General features: G+C 51.5%; 1 protein-coding gene across 2 annotated transcripts; it reads left to right on the top strand.

Annotated features, from left to right (window-relative positions):
• The first annotated feature begins 313 nt into the window (after window positions 1-313).
• LOC111846662 (immunoglobulin superfamily DCC subclass member 4-like) lies at window positions 314-23,009 on the top strand. Of its 2 annotated transcripts, XM_023817085.2 has the most exons (20): window positions 314-818; window positions 2,857-3,440; window positions 7,115-7,408; window positions 8,057-8,198; window positions 11,142-11,275; window positions 13,154-13,288; window positions 14,167-14,319; window positions 14,405-14,815; window positions 15,416-15,580; window positions 15,729-15,866; window positions 16,118-16,291; window positions 17,162-17,353; window positions 17,806-17,913; window positions 17,993-18,179; window positions 18,286-18,413; window positions 18,758-18,928; window positions 19,036-19,170; window positions 19,355-19,457; window positions 20,320-20,509; window positions 21,016-23,009. In XM_023817085.2, the coding sequence occupies exons 2-20, from the start codon at window positions 3,332-3,334 to the stop codon at window positions 21,508-21,510; spliced, it is 3,564 nt and encodes a 1,187-aa protein (XP_023672853.2). In that variant the 5' UTR covers window positions 314-818; window positions 2,857-3,331; the 3' UTR covers window positions 21,511-23,009. The 2 variants fall into 2 exon arrangements, with proteins under 2 accessions (XP_023672853.2, XP_072554435.1); XM_072698334.1 differs by lacking the exons at window positions 314-818; window positions 2,857-3,440 and adding an exon at window positions 4,158-4,652.
• Window positions 23,010-23,883: the final 874 nt, after the last annotated feature.

Raw genomic sequence — 23,883 nt, 5'->3', positions numbered from 1 at the left:
AACAAGACCTCCATTGATGAGGCACTTGAGCTCTCTGCTCTGCACAAGCACGCTGGGGTCCCTCCATTCACCATGTGGCTCCATTTTACAGCGATTCAGAATCTGCTTTTAAGCTCATTAGGATGAGAGTAGGCTCTCCCATGAAGTATTGCTTACAGCGGCTGTGAAAGGGTGTCCGCCTGTCCCTCCCCCCCCCCCCCCCCCCCCCTCACTCTCGCTCCCTCTCCCCTCCCCGCTCCGGAGATCAGCCGAAGATGTGGAGTACAGGGGCCTTCAAAGCCGTCACACCTGCGACCGTGATACACCAAGACCGATCTCCTTCTTTTGCATCTTTATCCAAATCGAAGGTAGCGCTCTCTTCACAACATACGATTTCTAAAAGTGGCCGTGGCACTCCTAGAATGTGCTGGAAGCCTCTGCTGCAGCTTTGCCTCTTAACTGTGAGGCTAGCCGAATAAACTTCTAATAATAAAATATTCTGATCTAATTTGGGACTTGGTGCAATGCAGCCCCCAGTCTGTGCCGCTGAGCCCTGTTGGTTATGGAGGTTTGTGTAACACGTTTAGCGACATAATCTTGCAGCCACCCTCTCCCAGCATGCTCCCTGATCTGGGAACAGTGCCATCCCAGTGCTCCCAGTGCCTGTATTGTGCCACCAGTGCCTGCCTGCTGACAAACATCTTGTATGCCGCCGTGTCGTGGTTCCCATGGAGGCCGCTTTTCCGATGGCCCCCCCACCGAAAGGGAGGGTGAGGTGGGGATAGCTGGCCTGCAGTAGCATCGGCAGACGGGCAGCATGAGGGGTAGAGTAATTGGAGGTTAGTTCCATAAGTAGTTTTTGTTTGTGTTGGCACGGGGGGGGGGGGGGTATTCAAACAACAAAATGTGGGAAAATCTGTTGGGACTTTTCAAAAGCTTCATCACGGCAGCAGTAAGAGAGGCAGAGGAGAGTCGCTCCCCCGCGGTGGAAAACGCCTTTTGTCACATCGTGTAGAGTACGCTCAAAGAGCGATTGTTCTGTGAAATGTGTCCCCTTTCTCTCTGTCCAATGGCCGCCTCGAAGCCCCCATCCTGCTTCATTACGCCTCACCCCCATGTTCCCCAGCCTTTGTGCGACAGCCTCAGCTCGCAGTGTATGAGACAGGGTCAGTGTTGGAGTTTGCAGGTTGCTCATGCAGGTACTCAAGGTATGAGTAGCAGAAATGGACAAAGCAGGGGAGGAGTGGGGACTTCAAATAAAAACAACAGCTGAGTTCACTGCAGCGGCAACTTAAATGAATTGGTGGCTCTAAATTGCCTTTGCCTACCTACCTGTCTGTCTGCTTGTCTTTCTGTCTGTCTGCCTACCTACCTGCCTGTCTGCTTACCTGTCTGCCTGCCTGTCTGCCTACCTACCTGTCTGCCTGTATATCTGTCTGCCTGTCTGCTTGTCTTTCTGTCTGTCTGCCTACCTACCTGCCTGCCTGTTTGCCTACCTACCTGTCTGTCTGCCTGTATATCTGTCTGCCTGTCTGTCTGTTTGCCTGTCTGCCTACCTACCTGTCTGTCTGCCTGTCTGTCTGCTTGTCTCTATGTGATGGACTGGCATCATATACAAGCTGTCCTCTGATTCATTCTTAGTACTGTCTGGGACAATCCCTAAGTTTTGCACATACAGGAAAAAATATCAGGATATAGACAAAATGACCTATCAATCTTCCAACCACTTATCCTGATCAGCATCATAGCAGGCCAGGAGTCCATCGTCTATGGCTGGGAGCCCAGGGCACGGCCTGGGGGGACTGTCATGTGGGCAGTGGTGGCTTAATGGTTAGGGAAGCACACTTGTAATTGAAAGATTGCTGGTTTGAATCTCCAACCAGCAAGGCACCACTGAGGTACCCTGAACAAGGTGCCGCCCCCAGGCACTGCTCCTCAGGCGCTGCTCCCCAGGCACTGCTCCTCGGGCGCTGCCCCCTGCTACGTCACATATGGGTTAAATGCAGAGGACCCATTTCATTGTTGTGTGCTGTGGTGTGTCTACACTGATCCCCAAAACCAAAATCCTGGACTGGATGCCAGTTCCCTGCTGGGCAGCACACATGCATTACAGGTAAATCAGAGATGCCCTGATTGCATTTCGCTGGACTGCAGACACTGCAGGAACCGCACACAGAACAGGGGTGGGACTCGAAATATCAACCAATCAAGGTGTTTATATACAGTGCTGTGCAAAAGTCTTGGGCAGTGACAGAAAATGTTTTAACAATTTACATTATATACAAATTAGGAGCAACAACAAACAAGAAATTCTTCTGTTCTCCAAAACGTTACTGATACCTTGTGGGACAGCTAGTTGAACCATTCCTAGTTGAACATGCCATTTCATGTGTTTATTAAATTTCAGCACCAGCTTGTTTAATTAATTCATTAAATTTAGTTAAGAAAGTAAATGAGGTATTGATAAGCCATATAAGGTGGGGTAGTGGTGAAGTCAAAAAAATACCCGGGGGGGGGGCATTGAATGGTTGCTGCCCATCTTGGGTTGATTTTAGGAGAGGTTTTGAAATGGCTAAGCTGGCACACTTTGACGGACAGTTGTGTCCATCAGGAATTTATCTTTTTAATAAGATCAGCTGTGAAACAGAATTGCCTTGATGAACAAATAAGAAAATAATACCGTACATTCCAACCGTGAAATATGTATAGTCTGAAAAGATAACAACAGCTATAATTAATTTTGCAAAACCATTCAGTATAACTTGGAGTATAACTTAAGAATAGTTAAGAGTTGGCCACGCAAAATAGATGCGTTTTGGTGGGGAAAAAAAATGTGGCTCCTATTGCTCTGACTGCACGAACAGCGTCCATCCACAGGTTTCATTTGGAAACTTCAAACTGGAAGCCAATGAATTACTTGGGACGCCAGAGACTGATGGGCTCTCGGGAAGAAAGACGCTGGGATGAGGGTCGGGCAGAGGAGCCTCTGGAAGTTGACTCAGAGCAACGGACTGCGAAAGGGGGCGTGCGGGCGTGCTGGCAGCGGTTCAGGCGGCTCCACAGGACACCTAAAGGGGGACTTGCTAATTTCAGCAAGTGTGAGGCTGTGTGTAGAAGCGATCTCACTTCGGTCACTTGCTCGCAACATGGCGAAGAAGCGTAAAGAGGAAGCGCAGCTCTCTCCGGGATCGTTATTCATTTTCTGATATGCATCAGCACTCGGCGTGGGGATAATCAAACGGCTTTTAGCCCATAGGGCGGCCGGCAGATTGATCTGCACCATCCACCTGCGGTTTGCCCTAAATGCACATGATGCATATGCTTTAATCATCTGCTATCTGCATAACTTACAATGCCGATGATACCTGTCCTGGAAAAGAGAAGCGGGACTTCCATTGCGATGAGGAGCATCTGTCTGCTGTGGCTGCTTTCGCTGGACTTCTGTGGTCAGCCTGTCCAAGGTAACCGCCTCAGTAGATCTGATCTCACCTTGAGGCCCCGGACACCCCATTAAAAGCGGGTTACTCTGTTTGTCGGCGTGGCTGGCTGCTGTTTTACTACCCAGATCAGCGACCCCGTCTTTGGCTGTCGTATAGCGGATCAGACATAGCGGATGTTTTTTTCAGAACTGATTGCAAAAGTGATACATAATTTAAAAGCGATCCTGTGACGTTAAGGGGGGCTGAAAGCAGAGATTTCGGGGTGTTTCTCTCTCGTCCGCCGAAGGTGGGGAGCATGTGTGCTCAGGAATAACATTAAAGCGCTTGTTGCTGTTTTTATAATGCTTACAGACTTGTGCTGATTTTGTAACACACAAAACACGTATGTAAACCAGTGAAGTGTTTTTTTTAAATAATTAATCAGAAAACAAATGGGGTTTAGACTAATGAGTGTTACGATGCGTTTTATTTGCATGGTTTTACTTTCTTTGGTAGGCTTACCTTTTTTCATTTTTAAATCGTTTCCCAAAACTTAATATGTACAGATTCCTTAGCCCTTCGAGCAAAAACGAGCCCTATCTATAAATATTTTTCTTGTCATGCGATGATACGTGACACATTTGATACTGAAGGACTTTATTCCGCACTAAAACTTACACGGCTTTTGGTATTCTGTATCTACAGTGCCATCCTCCTGTTTTCTGTCATTTATATAACTTGGATGAATATCCTCCCAGTATACCAAACCAGTGAGGCAGTTAAGGCCCTGCATACTGGGAGAACTGGGAGACACCCCAAAGGATGGGAGCTAAAGTGGCCTGAGTGAAAGGGAACTGGAATACCTTGAGGGGACCTTAAACTTGTAATTATAACCAGGGGCCACATTTAACTTGGTCAGTCCAGGGATCAGGATGTATGCTGCCGAAATAGCGCCTGGTTTTATTTAGCAAGAGTGTAACAGGCCATTAGCCAGAGGAAACAGAAAGTGGTGAGAAGTGAATGCAGCAGCTGGTCAGATGGAGGTCCTGAGCTCTCTGCACGACGTGTGTGTTGCCCGCGTGTCGGCATGTCTGCCTTAGATCGCGGGGTAACTGACGGGAAGATGAAGATGTCTTCGTCCTGCTCCTTCTCAGTTAAATCCAGCATGCTTACATTATGCTCTTCATGGAAGAACATGGAAGAAGCACTGATTAATAGCTGTGTGGGTGCATTGTCATACCTACCATTGCCAAGGTTAGTTCATTATTAGTTTTTGTAATTCCTAAATCTGTTTTTTTGAAGCTTACAGTGGTGTGTGGCGTCTTAACAGCTTAATAATAAATTAGTGTTCTTGTTATATCTGAGGACTGATTCTGCAATAGAGGGAAAAGGGCTGTATTGCCCTCCCTTCCTGTCCTTTCACCTGCCTGGGGGGGTCAGGCTTTCTCAGGTGGTTTTACATGTGCATCAAAATGGATGCACATGTAAAACACGTGTGTGTGTGTGTGTGTGTGTGTGTGTGTGTGAGTGAGTGAGTGTGTTTTCACTGCCCTCTTCCAGTTACGCCCTCAGATCAGTGACAGGTGTCTCGTTCTGCAGGTGCCCCTATGCCCACATGTATATGCCCACTGTATAACATGCCGTTTTGTGTCTGAGGTGGGCGTGACGTGAATTGCCGATGATGGGTTGAGATTTCTTCATCTGCTCCATGGTCCCCTTTCTGTCCATGAGCTGTTCCTCCTGCTGTCGGCAGAGGATACTCTCACGCCGGACCCCGGGTCCCTTTGACTGATGCTCTTCTGCAATTGCTTCTGTGTAACCCCTTCACAATAGTGGCTTTAGGGTTAATCAACAGCGGCTTGTGTAATAAGTGTGACAGGTGAGGTGAATGGCCTTAGTCTTTTGTGGCTTGATAAAGACCTGAAACTTTACCAGTAGTGTACAGAGAGAGATCAGGACCTCAGACCCTGGCGTGTCAGCGAAGACCAGGACCTGCTGACTGGTTTTGGAACAGCTGGACCTATCTTGCCCAGATGGATTAATATGTTTATGGTCAGAGAATGCAGGCAGTGCTCATATTCATGGCCCGAATGTTCTGCTTCGCACATGCTCCTGTCGGGGGGTGTGGGTCCGACGGGCCACATGCTCATCTGATGACTTGTTTGTAATCCGGAGAGCCACTGACCCCAGTGAGAATAGAAAGGTTGTTCTCCAGCACAGAAGCATTACGGAAGGGGGGGGGGGGGGGGTGCACCTTGGCATGTCTCACTGTATACATACACACACACACACACACACACACACAGTGACTGCCAGCAGCTGGTTCCTGTGCTGCAATCTCGTTCTGTGAACTTTGTATCCTCCAGTTGCTTAGTTGGCAATTTCTCTGTGTTCGGCACTTGCCCATTCTCACTTTTCATCAGTCAGGGTTATGTGTCACTGCCCGCGTGATCAAAAGCAATTAGCTGGTATGTCAGCAGCGCCTTGGCATGGTTGGTGGGCCAGCGGGTCCCGTGAATAGCCATTAATGTCACTGTGCCGGGGATGTGGCGGGGATGTGCCGGGGATGTGGCAGACTTCCACGATGATACCCTTCTGCCCTTTCTCTCTTTCTCACTCTGCTGCTCCTCCTGTCCTACCTGTTTATTTTCAGTCCCTCTCATTCTAAGATCTCTGTGATACCACCCCCCCCCCAGCAGAGACCCAGCCTTGAATCCCACCCTGTTATAAGATGGTGTGTGTTTATGGAGGTGGATGTTTGTGTGTTTGCACATTGTAGATAATACATGGTTATTTCTAGGAATATTTGCCAATCTTCAGTAATCCCCCCCTCCCGTGAGGCAGAATTGGACGCGGCTGTGGGTTTACTCCGCCCTCTTGGGACCTGTTTGTGTTGCGTGTCTGGTCTCGTTAGCTGGCCGGGGCCCGGTGTCAGCCTGGTGCAGATGGACCTTAAGCTGTTTTGTGGACCCTGACATGAGCTCTGTGAGGGAGTGCAGAGCCCTGCAGGTTCTGGGACGGCGCCAGCCGCTCTGCTTTTAGTCGGTGGCTTTATCCGCTGTGCCGTGTGACTGTCAGACCCATGAATAACGGGCCCGGAGTTCTTCGCTCAATAGCCACCTCAGGCACGTCTGGCACCTCCTGCTGGCTCCGTGCGATGGCTGCGTTACCACCAAGCACGCCCAAGTTAATCCTCCCCACATTCCTGAAAAGGGCTCAGCTTCTGTCCTCTGCCGGTCCCCTAACCCAAGGCTCAGCCAGGGGTCCCGTTTCCTGATCTGGCTGCTGACCGGCGGTTTCGTCAAGGGGCGTCTCCACAGGAAAGGTTAATTTTAACCATGGTGACGATTTGGTAAATACGACACTGAGGATGGGGGGCGTCACACTCGCGGCGTGTGACGCATGAAGGATCCTGAGAGGGGCAGACTGCAGGGGGAGGACTGTCTTATCCAGTCAGATGTGGCCCTTTCCCGTCACCAAATAATTTAATAGCTGAGAGTAAATATGAAAGTAGTATGTCCTCCATTGTACAAGCATTCATCTTAAATCTTCCTCTGTCATTGGTAGAAGGATCTTGAGCAACAGTCATGTCTGTTCTTTTTTATACTCTGCTGAATTCCTTTGGCGGTGACAGCCCCCGCCCACCCGAGGCTCCGCTGGCTGCCCTCTGCTCTCCTTGATAGATGAGGCGCCTGTCTCCCGTCTCCCCCCTGCAGCGAGGCCGGTGTCACTGGAACTCAGCTGCGGGGTGGGGCCCGTCCACGCCGTGCTGGAGCCAGGGCGCCCCCTGCTGCTGGACTGCCACCAGGGGGCCACTGACATGCCCCGGAACGTCAGCTGGCTGCAGGGTGGGGCATTTGTACGGGATACGGAGGCGGTGAACGTTCTGGCCAATGGCTCGCTGCTGGTTCGCCCCGACAGAGGGCCAGCCGCCGAAGGAGACTACAGCTGCGTGTCGGCCGGGGCCTTTGGGGCCCTCACCAGTCGCACGCTCGCCCTGCGCCTCAGCGGTGAGTCTTAGCCCCGCCCCTTTCCCTGATCGCCCCCTACTGCCCGCGCCTCTGGAAAGCACCCAATTTTTATTAAACCAGTTTCCATTTCCTCTCATTTGCTGTTCAGTCTCTAATCAACCAATTAAAGGCTCCTATGGTCTTTGGCCAATCAGCAGTGCAGTCCTAACCATACTTGCCCTGTGCCATTGTTTGACCTTCCCGGACCTTGTGGGTGGGATTTGGCTATCCAGTGTGTGCCGCGGCTGCTCTCGCTCAAAGCGGTCAGGGCTCTTTAACTCCACTCGAGACTGACTGCCTACTAGTCACCCGTTCCGACCCTCTTCCCATGTTTAATTGGTCCAATCAGTAAGCTAATTATCTGCGGCGACAGAGAAATGTCTACCCTTTATTGATCCCGAGTGGGAAATTCTGCATGTGAGCTTAGTAGAGCCACACTGAGTAAAATTTCTGATCTCAGCAGATCATTCAAAAAATGTTAGAGAAATATAGATTTTTTTTATTGAATGTATGATGGGAGACTAGTTTAAATTGCAATTGACTAAAGGGAAGAGGAAACTGAACCTGAAGCCTGCGAGACTGTGGCCCCTTGAGAACTCAGCGGGAAACCCTGCCCACTGCGCCCAGCACTGTCACCTGCTTCCACAGGTCTCTCCCGCTTCCATCAGCACCCGCGCTCTCAGACGGTGCCCATGGGTGGCCTGGCGCGCTTCCAATGCCAGGTGGACGGCCTGCCCGTGCCCAGCATCACCTGGGAGAGGGACGAAGGCCCCCTGCCCCTTCTGCCAAGGTGAGCGGGCTCTACGTCCAGTCAGCTTGTTTGACATGCAGTGGGCCACCAGTGAGCTTGTTTGCCATGCAGTGGGCCACCAGTGGGCTTGTTTGCCATGCAGTGGGCCACCAGTGGGCTTGTTTGCCATGCAGTAAGTATTTTTAATTAACAGTTCTTCTGCTTAGGACATGGAAGGTGTATCTAACAGACCTACAGAGTCCGACTTAAAGCCACTTCTTCAGGTTGGTTCCCAGTAGCCAGTGCTCATCCTTGTTCTTTTACTATCCATGGAAAACAACTGACCGGTGGATCGATTTAATTATGATTTAAAAACAACTGTCTGAAACCATCTAAAGCAGTGCTTCATAAACTTTATAGTGCATACCACCTCAAAAGGTCCTACGCTCATGAAGAAGTTGTCGGGGGTGACAGAAACGTGGGCTGGACTGAAAGCCATGTTAGAAATGTCTTATTTATCGAGCTAATATCTCACTTTGTGCGGGTATGAACCTCCTTCCCCAACAAAGGCAAAAATCGCCATTTAGTCACTGTCAGACACCACTGGGTTACTAGTCTGATATCATCAATTATGGTAGTATTGTCATTTCGCATAGGACTAGTGCTACCTTAACATCACAACTGGCACTGCAGAGACCTCCAGCTGTTACCAAGTTCCCTATAAACAGCCGATTTTGTGAATAAACATTAAATATCCACGTAGCTTCCTGCAACTTCATTTTCCTTATTGTGCTACACCGTAACTTGCAAATATAAACACCTGCATTGAGTAAACTTAAAAGGAGAGGATAGACCAAGAGATTTGATAGATGTGTAGTACTTTTTACTTATCTACCTCTTTCGGAAGTACTTGGATTAGCACTTCCAGGATTATACTCTTATTTAAAAAAAAAAAATTTAAAAAAAAATGCATTACTTGCCAACAGGGTTTTTTTTACAGTGATGGTACGGTGATGGTATTCCTAGCTGGGTTCTACTGAAGCAGCATCAGAACGTAATCACTGCTGAGACTCCTAAGCACTTATGTAAGTCGCTCTGGTTAAGGGCGTCTGCCAAATGCCGTATATCTTAATTACTTATAAAATCACATAGTTTTTACTTCAGTAGTATTTCACTGGATGACTGACTTTTACTTGAGCATCATTTTGGCGTGATATCTGTACTTTTACTCAAGTATGAAAATTGAATACTTTTTCCAGCACTGTATTTGAGAATCATATGGTGACAGTTATTGATAAGAAGAGCTGTCTTTCTTAGTTGTAATGGTGATGAGAATGAGCAGGACCCGTGATTTCAGTTCAGTTTTAAGTGTTCTCTAAAGCAAATGATGGTTAGAGCCAAGGGCTTCTGGCTTTAATAACAGCTCAACTTAGGCAATTTCCTATGCTAACAACAATATTTAGACCAGTGTATCTCAACCCAGTCCTTGGGAACCCCCCCAGACACTCCACATTTTTGTCACCCCCCCCCCCCTGCTTCCAGGTCACCTGAACCGAATAGCCAGTATGGCTGTGCTGGGAGATGAGGGGGAGCAAAAATGTGGACTGACTGATGAGGCGATAGATTTATGTCTAAAGTAATCGTACTTAAATGTCATGATGATATCGTAATTTTATGAAGCACAAATCCATAATCAGAGTTGCAAATGTGTGCCTGTCCCTACCATTTAAGTTTCAGGAGTAAAATCCCCGTTTTACATTACAAATATCTTTGCAAATCTCTCTCCATAGTCTGGGGGTCCCCAAGGACTGGGCTGAGAGACACTGATTTCGCACTGGTATGAATGTCACCCAGGGTGGATAAGTGTGACGTTTCCATTAGACGTCATTTAGCACGGTGTGCTGGACCTTGGCTCGAGTTTGCTGGAGTTTGGAGATAAGTATATTGCTGGCCAGCCTCCTTCTGTACAGGCCAAAGGTTGGGGCCAGAGGACGTGCCCCCTCTCTGTTTGCTCAGTCAGAATCCTAAGCCCCACCCCTTCCTGTCGGCATCCTAAGCCCCACCCCTTCCTGTTGGCATCCTAAGCTCCACCCCTGGGTCTAATCATCAAATTGTTCTGTAGGCCTGCACACCTCTCTGTCTCAGGGCCTCTGGTTGGTCAGACTCGGGTTACGCGGCTGGCTGGTGGGGGGGTAGGAAGGTGAATGTGGCGTTATCGGGACGCCCAGAAGAAGGCTGTGGATCTGACCATGGGGTCGATAACTGCAGTCACTCACTTCAGCAGGTGTACTGCAGCCCGTGTGAAGGGGTCCTCCTGGCCATTTAAGGAAGCAAAGCATGCTGGGAGATGGAATTTTCTAAAGATGCGGATGGCTGTTTGCAGCCTCTTATGAATTCCTAGCCCCCCATGTAATAGCAGGTGCTTCCCTGCATGCCACCTCAAAGGCCGGATCGGAAGCAAACAGGATTTAGGGCCTGCAGTGGAACTTGCCCCTCGTGCTGGACTGGGGGGGTGGGGGGCATGGCAGTGGGTGAAACAAAGATAAATATTGACAATGGTGGAAGCAGCCACAGGGCACAGAGGCTCTTGTGCAATGGGGTCATGTGTGTCCCAGTCACCAGGCCCAGGAGGAAGCCCCATGAAATGCCTGCATTTCCCACAGCTCTTGGTGGGTCTCAGATGGGTTTCTGTCCTGGCCTTTCCTCCAAGGGCCGCTTGTGACGAGTAGCATGTCCTCAGGACTCCCTTCATTTAAGGGTATCTGCTGAGTAAGCCTTTGACATAAATCAGCGTCTCTCCTCATGTCCTGAGGGTCCTCACCCCAAGGCATCATGGGAATATGACTGCTGACTGTGATCTGCGCAGGCCCTGATTTGCTGTTACTCAAACAGTATGACTATGCCACCTAAAGGCCAAACCGTGCATAAATGTATGGAGTTGCATTGGTCGCCTGAGAAGCCTTGAGCCTCTGAGCCACTGTATGTGTGCCCCCCCCCCGCCAGGTACACCACCCTGCCCAATGGCGTGCTGCAGATTTCAGGGGTGCAGGAGGAGGACGCGGGTTCCTATCGCTGTGTGGCCTCCAGTGCAGCCAACAGGCGTCTCAGCCAGAATGCAACCCTCACCGTAACACCAGGTACGGCCCCGCCCCCGCATGCCGGCTCCACCTTTCAGACAAGCTAGGGCAGCAGGTGGCGCTATTAACGAGGAGCCAGGCTTCTGTCCAAGAATCTCCACTCGGAGAGCCTTGTTATGAACACGCTGCGCGGCAGCAAATGCTCACATTTCCCCCACATTGCATCAGCGAGCCGCAGTAACAGCAGAATAAATCACAGCCCTGTGGGGAGGGAGGAGCTTAACATTCGCTGTAGGACAAACACACATTCAGACACGCAGTCGTCGCGCATGCAGTCTTCCGCACATACGCGCACTTTCACAAAGGCCTTCACGTCCAGCAGTCATCCTGACTTGTCTGAGAAAGTCAGAGTGACCCATTTAAAAAGCTCCGCCTTCACGTATAATCAGAGGCCCCAGCATATAATCAGAATTTTTCCTTTTAGGGCCCGTTTCCTCTTTGGCAGGACGCTGACTCGTGCCTCTTCAGCAGTGCTAATTGCAGTGATAGGAAACATACCGGAGTGGGAGGGTCCTGTGTGCACCCAGCAGGAACTGGAAGAAAGGGCTCTTTCTCCTAGGCTATAGGGCAGGGCAGCTCACTCCCTTCAGTAGCATCTCAGTATTACAGCCAGGTAAGGGTGCTTTTCCACCATCGGGTACCGTACTTTTGGTACTTCAAGAAAATACCAAAAGTACGGTACTTCAAGGTGTTGGCTTTCCAATGGTGTAAAAACTGGCACCAGCGCTGAATGACATCACAACACTGATGTACTGAATTCGAAAAATGGCTGTAGTAGGGCTGGACGACGTGCAATATTAATACCAACATAGCATATTATGCACTTCCAATACTTGCATCGCTAGTCATCTAGATTAAGATCAGGCTTTTTCTTTCAATTTCGTATGGATATTATAGTGCAGGGAGTCTGTCTTACTAAAACATTTCACTCTGTCAATGCTTTTGCATGAGCGCTGCATGCATTTTCCGAGACAATCGTAATCATTCTTATGCTTGCTGTTTAAATTACTCCTAGACAGGCTTGTGAGAAATTTATGTTTAACTCCTTTTTGCTTTGCAAATACCCCAATATTTATTACACTAAAATCACTTTGTGGTATTTGAATTTTTCCCAATATCGTGCAGCCTTGGTACATTATAGCAAATACTTTATTTTTTATGCCATCTAGATCTTCTTTGTATCATCTGATCAGATCACAAATTAAGATTGGATCTCTTCATCTGTCCACTCTATTATTATTATTATTATTTTGCTTAATTTATCGTTTTCTGAGGTTGTAACTTTTTTAAAGATGGTGGTTATATCTTGTTTCAGAGGCAGGCTATTTGCATAACCGATTCACAAAGGAAGTGTTAAGTTCCACCCCAAACTACCAAAGTACCAAAAAAGTATCCCGGGCTGGTTTGATACTTTAGCTCCTGGAACTTTTGATACTGGTACTTGACTGGAAGTCAGTGGGCAAAGGAAAGTACTGAAAGTACCGTACCAAAAGTATGCTACCTGGTGTGGTGGAACAGCGCCCTAACTTGTAGCTAAGCTCTCCAGAAGCTGGAAAGAACAGCCGTGCGGAGAGAGATGTTCCCCGGCATTAATGCAGTGATACTTTCCTCCTGTATAACAGAAATCACTGACGTGCAGATTTTTATATGTATATCCGGCAAGTCATCGTGCCACTGGTTTACTCGTTTATCGCAGAGTCCGCAAACTGCCCATTAGCATAGGTGAGGCTTTTCCACCTGCTCTTTCAGCTCTGCTGTTTTTCAGAGCCGAAGGTGTTCTGAAGTCCTGTGCAGTGTCCACTATCGCCCCCTGCTGGTCACTGGAGGAATGGTGGAACTGAAGAAAGTGACTGTCTTTGCGTGTTTCTCTCTCTAAAGGCCACATCCCTTCTCTAGAGGAGGTGCTGATTGCAGTCCCACCCCAGAACACCACAGTAGTATTGGGTCGTACCACTGTCATGGAGTGTATGGCACAGGGACAGCCCAAACCATTTGTTTCCTGGAGCCGGATGGGTAAGCACCCCCCTCCCCCGCCCCCCCCCCCACTGCCACCTCCTCACCTGCCATGGACTTAATCAGACAGGCTTGGCAAATGCATTTGTGGTAGTTCTTGTCGTCTCCGTCCATGAAGGTGACACCAGAATCCAGCCCAGCTTAAACTTATTGGACTAGAGACCGAAATGAACCCTAAGCTAATATTTTTTTAACTTGACCCGACCTGACAGATTTAACAGAGAAATTGATTAAGCACATCAGCAATCAGAGAGATCACACTGTCAAACACACACAGTTTATATTGGCAAGAAACTGGGGCAGCACACCAGGACAGTTCAGTTATTTGGGCTGAATGTCCTGAATGATCCATCTTGGGGGGGCAGGAGGCTGTGGGGGAATCGCAGGATCTGGGCATCAAATAGGACGACGTACAGAAGCTTTACCGCCCAGTTTGGTCTCTCAGCCACCAGTCCACCTGGCAGCTGGGCCCTTGGATCGTTCAATGCCCCCCCCCATCCGATTCACCGAGCGATCCAGCAGCTGTTGCCGGGTCAGTAAGGGGCACTGCCCTGGCATGCGGTCGCATGTAGGTTGCCGTTCATTATTGGCTCCCAGATGTTTGCTGTCCTTCGCAGGAAATGCTCTGTGTCAGTTGCATAAACTGCAATAAATGCAGGTGACTGATCTGTGATAGGGACAGCGCCAGTGCACTGGGCTGGTTCTGGATCCTTGTGTTAAGTATAAGGCTTCACTCTGTCACCTTTGGGGGAAACATACCCTCTAATACTCCTGTGACGGCACCCGGTTGTGCCCACATCCAAGCACACCTGGGCCCTCGAACCTTAGCCGTGTCGCGCATGCGTCTTAGGCTGGCTTTTGTTTCCTCCCTGGTACAGATGCCAGACCAATTTCCACAGACGTGGTGGTTCTACAGACGAACCTGGTGATCCCAGACACCAGGAGCCACCATGCTGGCATCTACGTGTGCAGAGCCAACCGGCCCAAGACACGGCAGTTTGTCCTGGCAGCAGCCGAGCTGCGTGTGCTGGGTGAGTGTGTATGTGTGCGGTGCTCAGCTCAGTGGTCTTATCTAGGTATTTCACACTTATTCTCATCCTGTCTGTTATCCCCAAGCTCCTCCCATCATCCTTCGGCCTCCAGACACCGTGTCCCTGTCCCGGGGCAACACGGCACGATTCGTGTGTAATGCCTCTGGTGAGCCGGCCCCCAGCCTGCGCTGGTTCCAGAATGGTGCTCCGGTGCAGCCCAACGGCCGCGTGAAGAGCCCGGCTCCTGGCGTTCTGCTTGTTAGCCAGCTGGGCGTGGCTGACGCTGGCTACTACCAATGCCTTGCCTCCAACAGCCTGGGCACCGCCTGCGCTACGGCCAAGCTGTCTGTCGTGGTGCGCGAGGGTCTGCCTAGCCCCCCCCGACTGCTGACGGTCACAGCGCACTCCAGCAGCACCGCCCTCCTCAGCTGGCAGCGACCAGAGCACAACAGCGAGCAAATCATCGGCTTCTCTGTGCACTACCAGCAGAATGAAGGTGGGCCACGCCCCTGGCTTGGGTCACACCCCCTGGGTGGGGCTACATGTTGGCCATGCCCCTGGCTTGGGACACACCCCCTGGGTGGGGCTACATGTTGGCCATGCCCCTGGCTTGGGTCACACCCCCAGGGTGGGGCTACATGTTGGCCATGCCCCTGGCTTGGGTCACACCCCCTGGGTGGGGCTACATGTTGGCCACGCCCCTGGCTTGGGTCACACCCCTTGGGTGGGGCTGCATGTTGGCCACGCCCCTGGGCGGGGCCACATACCCTGGGTGTGGCTACATGCTGACCACACCCCTGGGCTGAGCCACCCCCTCCTGGGTGTGGCTACATGTTGGCCATGCCCCCTGGGTGTGGCTACATGTTGGCCACACCCCTGGGCTGAACCACACCCCCTGGGTGGGGCTGCATGTTGGCCACACCCCTGGGCTGAACCACACCCCCTGGGTGGGGCTGCATGTAGGCCACACCCCTGGGTTGGGCTGTGCATGTTTGTAATGTGGTTATCCTTTGGTTCGTTTCCTGACAAACTGACATTTCCAGCATTGTGGCATTGTCAAGAGGGCAATCAAGCCCTTCTCCTTCCTCTCTCACAGGGCCAGACATCAGAGAATACCAGTTCGCTGTGAACAACGACACCACGGAATTCTATGTGATGGAGCTGCTGCCTCACACAGCCTACACCTTTTATGTGGTGGCGTACTCACCCTTGGGAGCCAGCCGCCCATCGTTGCCCGTTACCGTGACTATGCTGGAAGATGGTGAGCGGGGGTCGGGCCACGTTAGCCATATGCTAACAAGCTAACGGTGTGTCTTAGATGAGAAAAGAGGACACTGAGGCTTCCCCGCTCACTGCTTTTTTGTATTCTTTCTGGGGTGGTGCATTGGCATTCCCTGCCTGCTCCTTAGTGCCAGTCGCTCCCCCGCCGCTATCCCTGCTCAGCACCTCCCCCACAGACATCCACGTCATGTGGCTCCCCCTCTCCCCTGAGCTCAGTCGTGGGACCATCACTCGCTACCGTGTCGACTACTGTGCCATGGACAAGGGTGAGCGCCCCCTGCTGGACCAGCTGCTCTCAGCTGTTTTCCCTGTTTTGTTGTATGTGTGTGTGTGTGTGTTTGTGTTTGTGTGTGTAATATTAGCCCTTTTGGGCTAATATTTGGGCTAAAGTCTGAAAGGCCCACATCCTCTCACTTTCCTCCACACTCCTAGGCTCACACCCTGGGGGTGCCGTGCCCCCCCACCATGGTACCCTTTAGGTGTCTCACATGCTTGCACGTCCACGTGTGTCTCACAGCTCACCTGGTGTCCTCTGTGGAAGTGGCAGCGAATGAGACCCAGGTCACCCTGAGAGGCCTGAACCCTGGGCAGATGTACCGGCTCCGTGTGGTGGCCGGAACCAGGGCCGGGTACGGCCCGCCGCCCGAGTGGACCCTGCACTGCACTCCGGACCTCTTCAACTACAGCACCGGTGCGGCTGTCACAGTCTCTGCCTCACCAAACATGCCCGTCATCATGTACACTTCTCTCATTGTTTAGATTTACACTCATGCTAAAATGGTATGACCCCCCCCCCCCCAGTGCATGGAGTGCTGCTTATGGGGCTGTGTAGCCAGGGGTCAGTCAGAGTGCTCATGCTAACCGCTGTCTACCATTGACAGCGCCTACAATGGGCCTGCAAGCATCAGAACTGCACCTTGGGGCAATGGAGGCAGGTCGCCTGGTCTGATGGATGATTGTGTGGATGGCTGGGTGCGTGTCGCATGTCTGAGGGATGCGTCGGACCAATCTGCGGCGACACGGTGCCAAACGCAGTGGGGCTTAATGCCCCGTGTTCCATGAGACAGCATTCCTCTAACCATTGTCTGCCATTTCTGCCTCAGTAACGCTTCCGTTGGTTTGTACTCGAAGGAATAGCCTTCAGGTACATTTCGCATTGACGATCTTGGCCGCTGAACTGCCGGTCAGTGGCTTGTGGTTTCTCCATCCTTGAATCGCCCTCAGTAGGTTCTCGCCTCAGCTGACTGTGAGAATCCCACAAGCCCCTGATCCAGTCGCCTGACCATAATGATTTGGCTCTTGTCAGAGTCACTCCGATCTTTATCCCTGCCCATTTCCTCTGCATTAATGGGTACCAAATGCTAACCGTGTAATATATCCCAGACCTTGCCACACATGTTTTGGCGAAATGTTCAACATTATTCATTTCACGTGGGGATGGTTATAATGTTTTGGCTCATCGTTGTATATCATTTGAATTTCAGAAGACCTTTATTCATTTACAGATTTGATTGTTTTCGTTGTTTACGTGTCATGACCTTCCTATGATTTATGTTTACAGTCTTCCACGCCCCCACCGGGCTGAAAGTCCGAGCCAAGGCCTCCTCCCTGGACGTGACCTGGCAGCCGTCACCCAACCACACCCGCGTCTCCGGCTATCGGCTCTACTGCCGGGAGGTTCTGTCGGACGCAAAGGACACCATGTCCGTCGAGCTGAGGAAGACGGTCCACCGCTATGAGATCAGGGAGCTGGGTGAGGGACTCCCCTTGATGTGGTAATCAGTGTACAGAGTCTGTGTCCATCTTCCCACATTAGTGTGGGAAATCTGGCAAGTTTGTGTTCAACTGGGCCGACAGATGTAGGTGTAGAGCCCAGTAAATCATCCGTCCTGCTTGGCACTCACTAGGTCTGCCTGCCTGTCTGTCTGTCTACCTGCCTCTGACTCTTTGGCTATTTCTTTGCCTGTCTGTCTGCCTTTCTATCTCTGCCTGCCTGTCTCTGTCTCTTTTTCTGTCTTTGTCTCTGTCTGCTTGATGTCTGTGTCTCTGCCTCTCTGTCTCTCTGCCTGTCTGCCTGCCTCTCTGACTGCCTCTCTCTGACTGTCTCTCTGTCTGCCTCTCTGACTGTCTCTCTGTCTGCCTCTCTGCCTCTGCCTGTCTGCCTGCCTCTCTCTGACTGCCTCTCTGTCTACCTGTCTGTCCCAGCCCCAGGCCAGCTCTATGAGGTCAGAGTGCAGGCCTACAGCGAGCGGCGAGACGGGTACGCTGCTGTGTGGAGGGGCCGGACGCAGAGGGAGCCGGCAGCTAGCGGAGGTAGGGGATCGAGTCCCAGGAATATCATGCCACGGACCTGTCAGCGGGCCACTCCCTGACCCCCACCATGTGCCTTCAGGTCCTCCACCGGACGCCTTCCCACCCCCCCCACCCAGCAGCATCCGGGCCTCTGCCAATAGCTCCACCTCCATCTGGCTGCGCTGGGACCGGCCGCGGGCAGGCGGCTCGCCGGAGGTGCAGCACTACACAGTGCGCTGCAGCCCCGTGGGCCTCCGCAACGCCTCACTTGTCTCCTACTTCACTAGGTTGGCCACGCTGGCTCCGCCCCTTCAGCCCCACCCATTCAGCGCTGTCCAGTCGGCTCCACCCACTCGGCTAACCCTAACTGCCTAATTCCTGTCTCACTGACAGCACTACACAGGAAATTCTGCTGGATGCCCTGAGACCATCTACACGGTATGAGATGGCGGTACAGTCCAATGGCCTTGAAGAGGGAGGACCCTTCAGCGGCACTGTGGAGGAGTCCACGCTCCCCGACAGTGAGTGTCCCCCTCCGATGCAGGGGGGTGCTCTGGTATTTTACACTGTGAAATGTTAGTCTGCTATTTCTTTATTTTTCATTTCCCATAGATTATAATACTGAGTCTGTCGTTGTAGCAGTTGTCCATATGGGTTAGGGTGTTTGAACAGTGGGTTTGCTTTTCAGGGGGGTTCCCCCTTGTGTCATGCTTTTTCAAACCGGGACTCCCTCAACCACGGCTGGGTCATTGCCGCTTAGTCCTGCGGGCTTGGCCATCAGCTGAGAGCTCCTGACCTGGAGGCACATGCGCCCCCCCCCCCCCCCATCAGGGGTCACTCTCCTTGCCTCTCTCTCCACATGCAGGACCCTCCACTCCCCCTGCGGAGCTGCAGCTCAGCGCCTTGGACTCCTCCACAGTGCTAGTCAGCTGGCGCCCCCCTGTGGAGCCCAACGGCATCATCGTGGAGTACAGGATCCTATACAGCAGCAGTAGCACCCAGCCTGAGCACCTGTGGAGCTCCCTGTCCCTTGACGGTGTGTGTGTGTGTGTGTGTGTGTGTGTGTGTGTGTGTGTGTGTGTGTGTGTCACACATCGCTTCTGTTCTCACTGCACACTGCTGACTCCCATGGCCTCTGCTCAGGCAGCACCATCAGCACAGAGGTTCAGAAGCTCCTCGGCGACACCCGCTACTACTTCAAGATGGCGGCATTGACGGTGGTGGGGGCGGGGCCCTACTCCCCCATAAAGGACGTGCACACGCCCCCTGCGGGACACGGTGAGCTTCTTCACGGTCTTAACGGTCCCACTGGAAGGCAGGCTCCCGGCTTGCTGGTGCTGAGGGGCGGAGCTTTTCCCAGTGATTGACAGCTGAGTCCTGAGGGCGTCACCCCTGCCCCCATCCCGTTCTCTTCCAAAAGCATGTGAGCCCTTTTCCCTTTCTTCCTGTGTCTGAGGTTTAGAGCTGGACGTTCCCACGGTAACGGGCATCCTGCTGGGCGTGTCTCTGGGCCTGCTATGCATCATCCTGTGTGTGTGCTTCAGCCTCCGCGGGCACCGCACCCGGTGAGCCCCACCCTGATAGAACACGCTAGAAATAAGGGCTGCGTGACATCACTCCGTCATATAGTCGCGACTACATAGCGCATGCGCAATCATTACCAGGGATTTAGTAAACATCTGTGAAGAGGGTGCATTGTGGGTAAACAGAGTAAAAAGACGGTGGTGTAGTGGTGCTTTTTGCAGTTTAAAGTCAGAGATGTTTATTAAACATAAGGATACATTGAATTTATACAGATTAAGTTTTGGGTGTCACAATACGCCGTGCATTAATATTTTAGTCATGCTACCATTCTGCTTACCAGACTGTGGGCAGGGGTAAAACATCTGTATAGCAGGGATGGGATCGAGTCATTCCTTGGCGAGTCCAAGTAAAGTCTTGAGTCAAAACATTGCAGTTCGAGTCAAGTCTCTATGATTTGCCCTCAAGTCCAAGTTGAGTCCAAGACGTTCCATCACTTTTGCAGAGTCAAGTCACAAGGCTTGGACTTGAGTCTGAGTCGAGTCGCGAGTCAGTGACTCGGGTCCTCACCTCTACCGGATAGTACCGAAAAGCTGGAGTCCAGACAAATGTTTATGCCATCAGCTGAAGCCCTGGTGATTATTGCGCATGCTGCATGTAATTGCGATGTGATATCATGCAGCCCTGCTAGAAATATCCTGAGTTGCTAGTACAGGGGTGTTTTCCCTTAAGGCACTTCTCTCAGAGTCCTAGGGCAGCAGGCCAGGCAGGACTCAGGCACAGTAACGTCCTGCAGATCAGCAGCAGTCATGTTCACTGATAAGCGCACACTACCGACACCTGACGTGCCTCAGGCCGTCTGCTCAGCGGATGCCCCACGCCTAACCCTCACCCCACCTCCTGCAGGAAGATGCTGGGGGGGATGGACTCCTCCCCTCTGGCTCTGCGGTACCCCCAAAGCCAGCCGGCCCCTCACGAGCTGGAGACACTCATGTCTGCGGGAGCCAAGGACCCAGCCATAACTGCCGGGCCGCAAAGTCTTATGGGTCGTGATGTACACAGGGAAGGCCTGGTGCAGGACTCTCTGTCCTCTGAGGTGAGGTCACACCCCCCCCCCCCCCCCCCCCCCCGTGCCTGAGTGTATTGTTGTTTGCACGTGTGCCCGCTGGGGAGGACGCTCTCCACATGTGACTGACACACGGTGAGCTGGAGAGCAGGCGGGATGCAATTAGAGATAACGAATGGCACAGTTATCACTAGAAACAGCCAATGAAGGCTCATCCTTGTTACCTCCTCCTGAAAAGAGGCCTTAGAAGGAGGCGTCTCTTGAGGGCAGCCTGAATTACTCACCGCTTTTACAACCTAACCGCACGTGACCACAGAGTGAGCCTCAGTGTGGCTCAGATGGATCTTTAAGCCAAGATGGTTTTATGCTCTGCTTGTCTTCCAGGGTATGATAGCTTGTAAACTACATCTTGTGTCATAAATTTGGAGGAAGTGATCAGAGGATATTGGGTGTATTGTGTGAGCTCTGTGGGGGTGTCTGGAGCACTAGGGTGGGTGTAGCTCGTCTCGCCGACGTTCCCTCTGCCTTCCTTACAGCGGGAGGAGAAGAGGGGGGTGAATCTCCCCACCAGCAGCGCGCAGGTGGACGCAGAGGTGATCATTCACAGGATGCCAGAGTCCCAGGGCAGGCTGGAGGCTGACGTCGAAACTGAAGCTTCCTTGGATTGCAAACTGAGCCCCGGTGGAAGCGAAACCCCGCCCACACCGGCCAGCCCCGTCGATCTGAAGCTGGGCCCAGATCCCCTGGCAGTGCAGCCTCCTGACCCCTCCCCGGCAGAGATGACAGGGAGTCACGCCGGGCATCACCAGGGCGGGGGATGCTGGAAACGGCACTCTCCCAGCTTTTACAGGGCGAGACTCGGCGACGGCTTCCGTTCGTTGACGCCCCTACAAAACGGAAGCTCTCTGCCACAGGAGCGTGGACGTTTCCCTCCCAGGGGGGGCTTATCCGCACAAGCGTCCTCACCCTCCTCTCCCACACCAAGCTCTGGCCTGCTCCCTGCTTTTGCGGCCTCACACAGCTACCCTTAGCCAGAGCCGGACCAAGGACAGTGGGGACCCCCCCCCAACTGGCAGACCCAGAGCCCCTGTCAGTCTGAAGCAGGGACCCGCTTTGCCGTTCCTTCTGGCAGTCACACAGATGGCCTTTTGATCCAACTGTTGTCCTTGGTAGATAATTATTCAAATTTCACCATGAAAACTGGGGCCTGTATCACCAAGCAGGATTTCTTGCTTAGCCGGATAACATGTCAGATTTAAGGTAGTCTGGGTTGATGATGGTGATGATTACACTTTATTGATCCCCGTGAGGGAAATTCTCTCTACGCCTCCCCCAACTTGCTCTCTGTAGGTGAGAGAAAGCTGACTGTGAAGAGCAGCCACCCATAGCAGCACCCAGGGAGCTGGGGGCTAAGGGCTTCGCTCAAGGACCCGCAGATGTGCCGAGGCCGGGCTCAAACCAGCAACCTTCTGACCACAGGCACAGAGGCTTAGCACACTGAGCCACACGCTGCCCCCTAGTGTAACGTAAATGTAAGTGAATGAGGATAAAGTCCATTTAAATTGGGGTGCCTTATATCCGACAAGTTATCCGGCTAAGCAAGAAATCCTACTTGCTTATACAAGCGCAGGTGTTTACATTTATAGACGGACCCTGAGGCAGCCCAGGTGGAATGACATGCGAGGCCTCCTTACTGACTAACTGGTTCCTCAGTGTGGAGTGGAAACACTAAAGTGGGGCTCCTGGGGGCTCGGTGTCCCACCCCCTGCTATCGCAGCCCCTCGTGATCCGTTCAGCGAAGGCCTGTGTTTCCTGTGACTCCTTTACTTATTCTCCTGCTGGCCCCCGCAGCAGAAACACCAAGACGCAGCTGGTCACCAGCTAGGCGTACGTGCTACAACCGCCTAGCACTTCTGGCTCTGTGGTTCCACAGATCACATGGTGCAGCGCGGGACGGTTGAGAGCCGGTGGCAACGGGAGCTGGATACCCGGGCTGAGCTCCAACCTGTGGCCTGAGTTTGAAGTGACAAGCTGTCACTTAGGACCAGAGGGGTATCTGACTGAGGCTGCAGCCTGTGTGATGCTCGACCACCGCATCACGCGGCCCTGCGGTCTGGACGCAAATGGCCCAATATATTTGGGGTTGCATCTGTGTTTTATAAAGAGCCACGCTGTCCATCAGTAATACGTGGAACTGAAGATTTCAACCAAAAGAAAATCAATCACCTTTTATTTTCCCTCCAGTATGGCAGAGTGTGCTTTCAGTCCCAGTCGTCCCAGTAGCTCTCGGCCAACACAACTACCTCATTTCTGAAGAACACGCTGTCTCTTTTTTTTCATATCTTTTGAGATCTGTCCCCTTCATGTGAGGAGAGAGAAGCTTATCATTATGAAAAGAGGGAAAGTTTTAGTAAATATTTTATCTGAAGAGGAGGTGTGTCAGACTGTGTATAACACAAATGATGTTCTTTTCTGATTGGGCCCCTCTAACCACACGAGGCCCTGCAGTGATTAAAACAAATAAATGATACTTTTTCAGGTTTTCCTTTTTATTTGCTGATGTGCGGAGGAGAACAGACATTATGAGAAAAGTCAGACTGGTTGTTGGTATAAAGCAGTGTTTCCCAACCTGGTCCTCGGGGACCCAAAGATGGTCCACGTTTTTGCTCCCAGTAGAGAAGCTGGGAGGGAGCAAAAACATGGACTGTCTGTGGGTCCCCGAAGACCGGGTTGGGAAACACTGGTATGAAGTAACACCGACATACGTCTGAATAGTTAGTGATTACTTTATTTTTGGGACCTCAGTGGTTACCTGTGTCCTGTACAAAGCTACCTATAAAGTGTGCTCCTTTTGCTGTAGGCCAGAACTGAATCTCACACTGCATGAACACCTGACGTAAACTCGCAGGATTTGTAATCTGTCTTATCTAGGTTTTAGGTTCAGTTCTCAGAACACTATGCTTAGTCTTATGTTCTATTCATTCCTCTCTTATTCACCTATGCACTTAAGTCTCTCGTGTACTATTTAACATTTCCGCTTTGTAGTTATACATTCCTTACCAGTGCTTCAGTTTTAACAGATATTTATATAGCCGGATACCCAGTAAAGACGTTTGGCTTACTATCCCGGTCAAGGGCACCGTAGTTGTTTGAGCAGGCAGCCTTCAGGAAATCGATGAGGCCCATGGTCCGGAGTGGGCCGTGTTTAGTCCGTGTTCCCACAGAGGAATGTGCCATGTTACCTCTCTGTCTATCACCTCCTTATGGTTCTGTGCGTTTGCTTGCTGATGTTGAATGTGAATTTGAAATGTGTTTGTAGCCTGAAATAACTGTACATGCTCTTTCCTCAAAATCCTTAATGTTTACGTATCACTGTTTTTCTTGCTTTGTACATCTTGTGACCC

The sequence above is a fragment of the Paramormyrops kingsleyae genome, chromosome 13 (genome assembly GCF_048594095.1).
Source record: "Paramormyrops kingsleyae isolate MSU_618 chromosome 13, PKINGS_0.4, whole genome shotgun sequence".
Classification (NCBI taxonomy): Eukaryota; Metazoa; Chordata; class Actinopteri; order Osteoglossiformes; family Mormyridae; genus Paramormyrops; species Paramormyrops kingsleyae.
The sequence above is the reverse complement of the archived record's forward strand: the minus strand, read 5'-3'. Positions and strand labels throughout refer to the sequence as shown.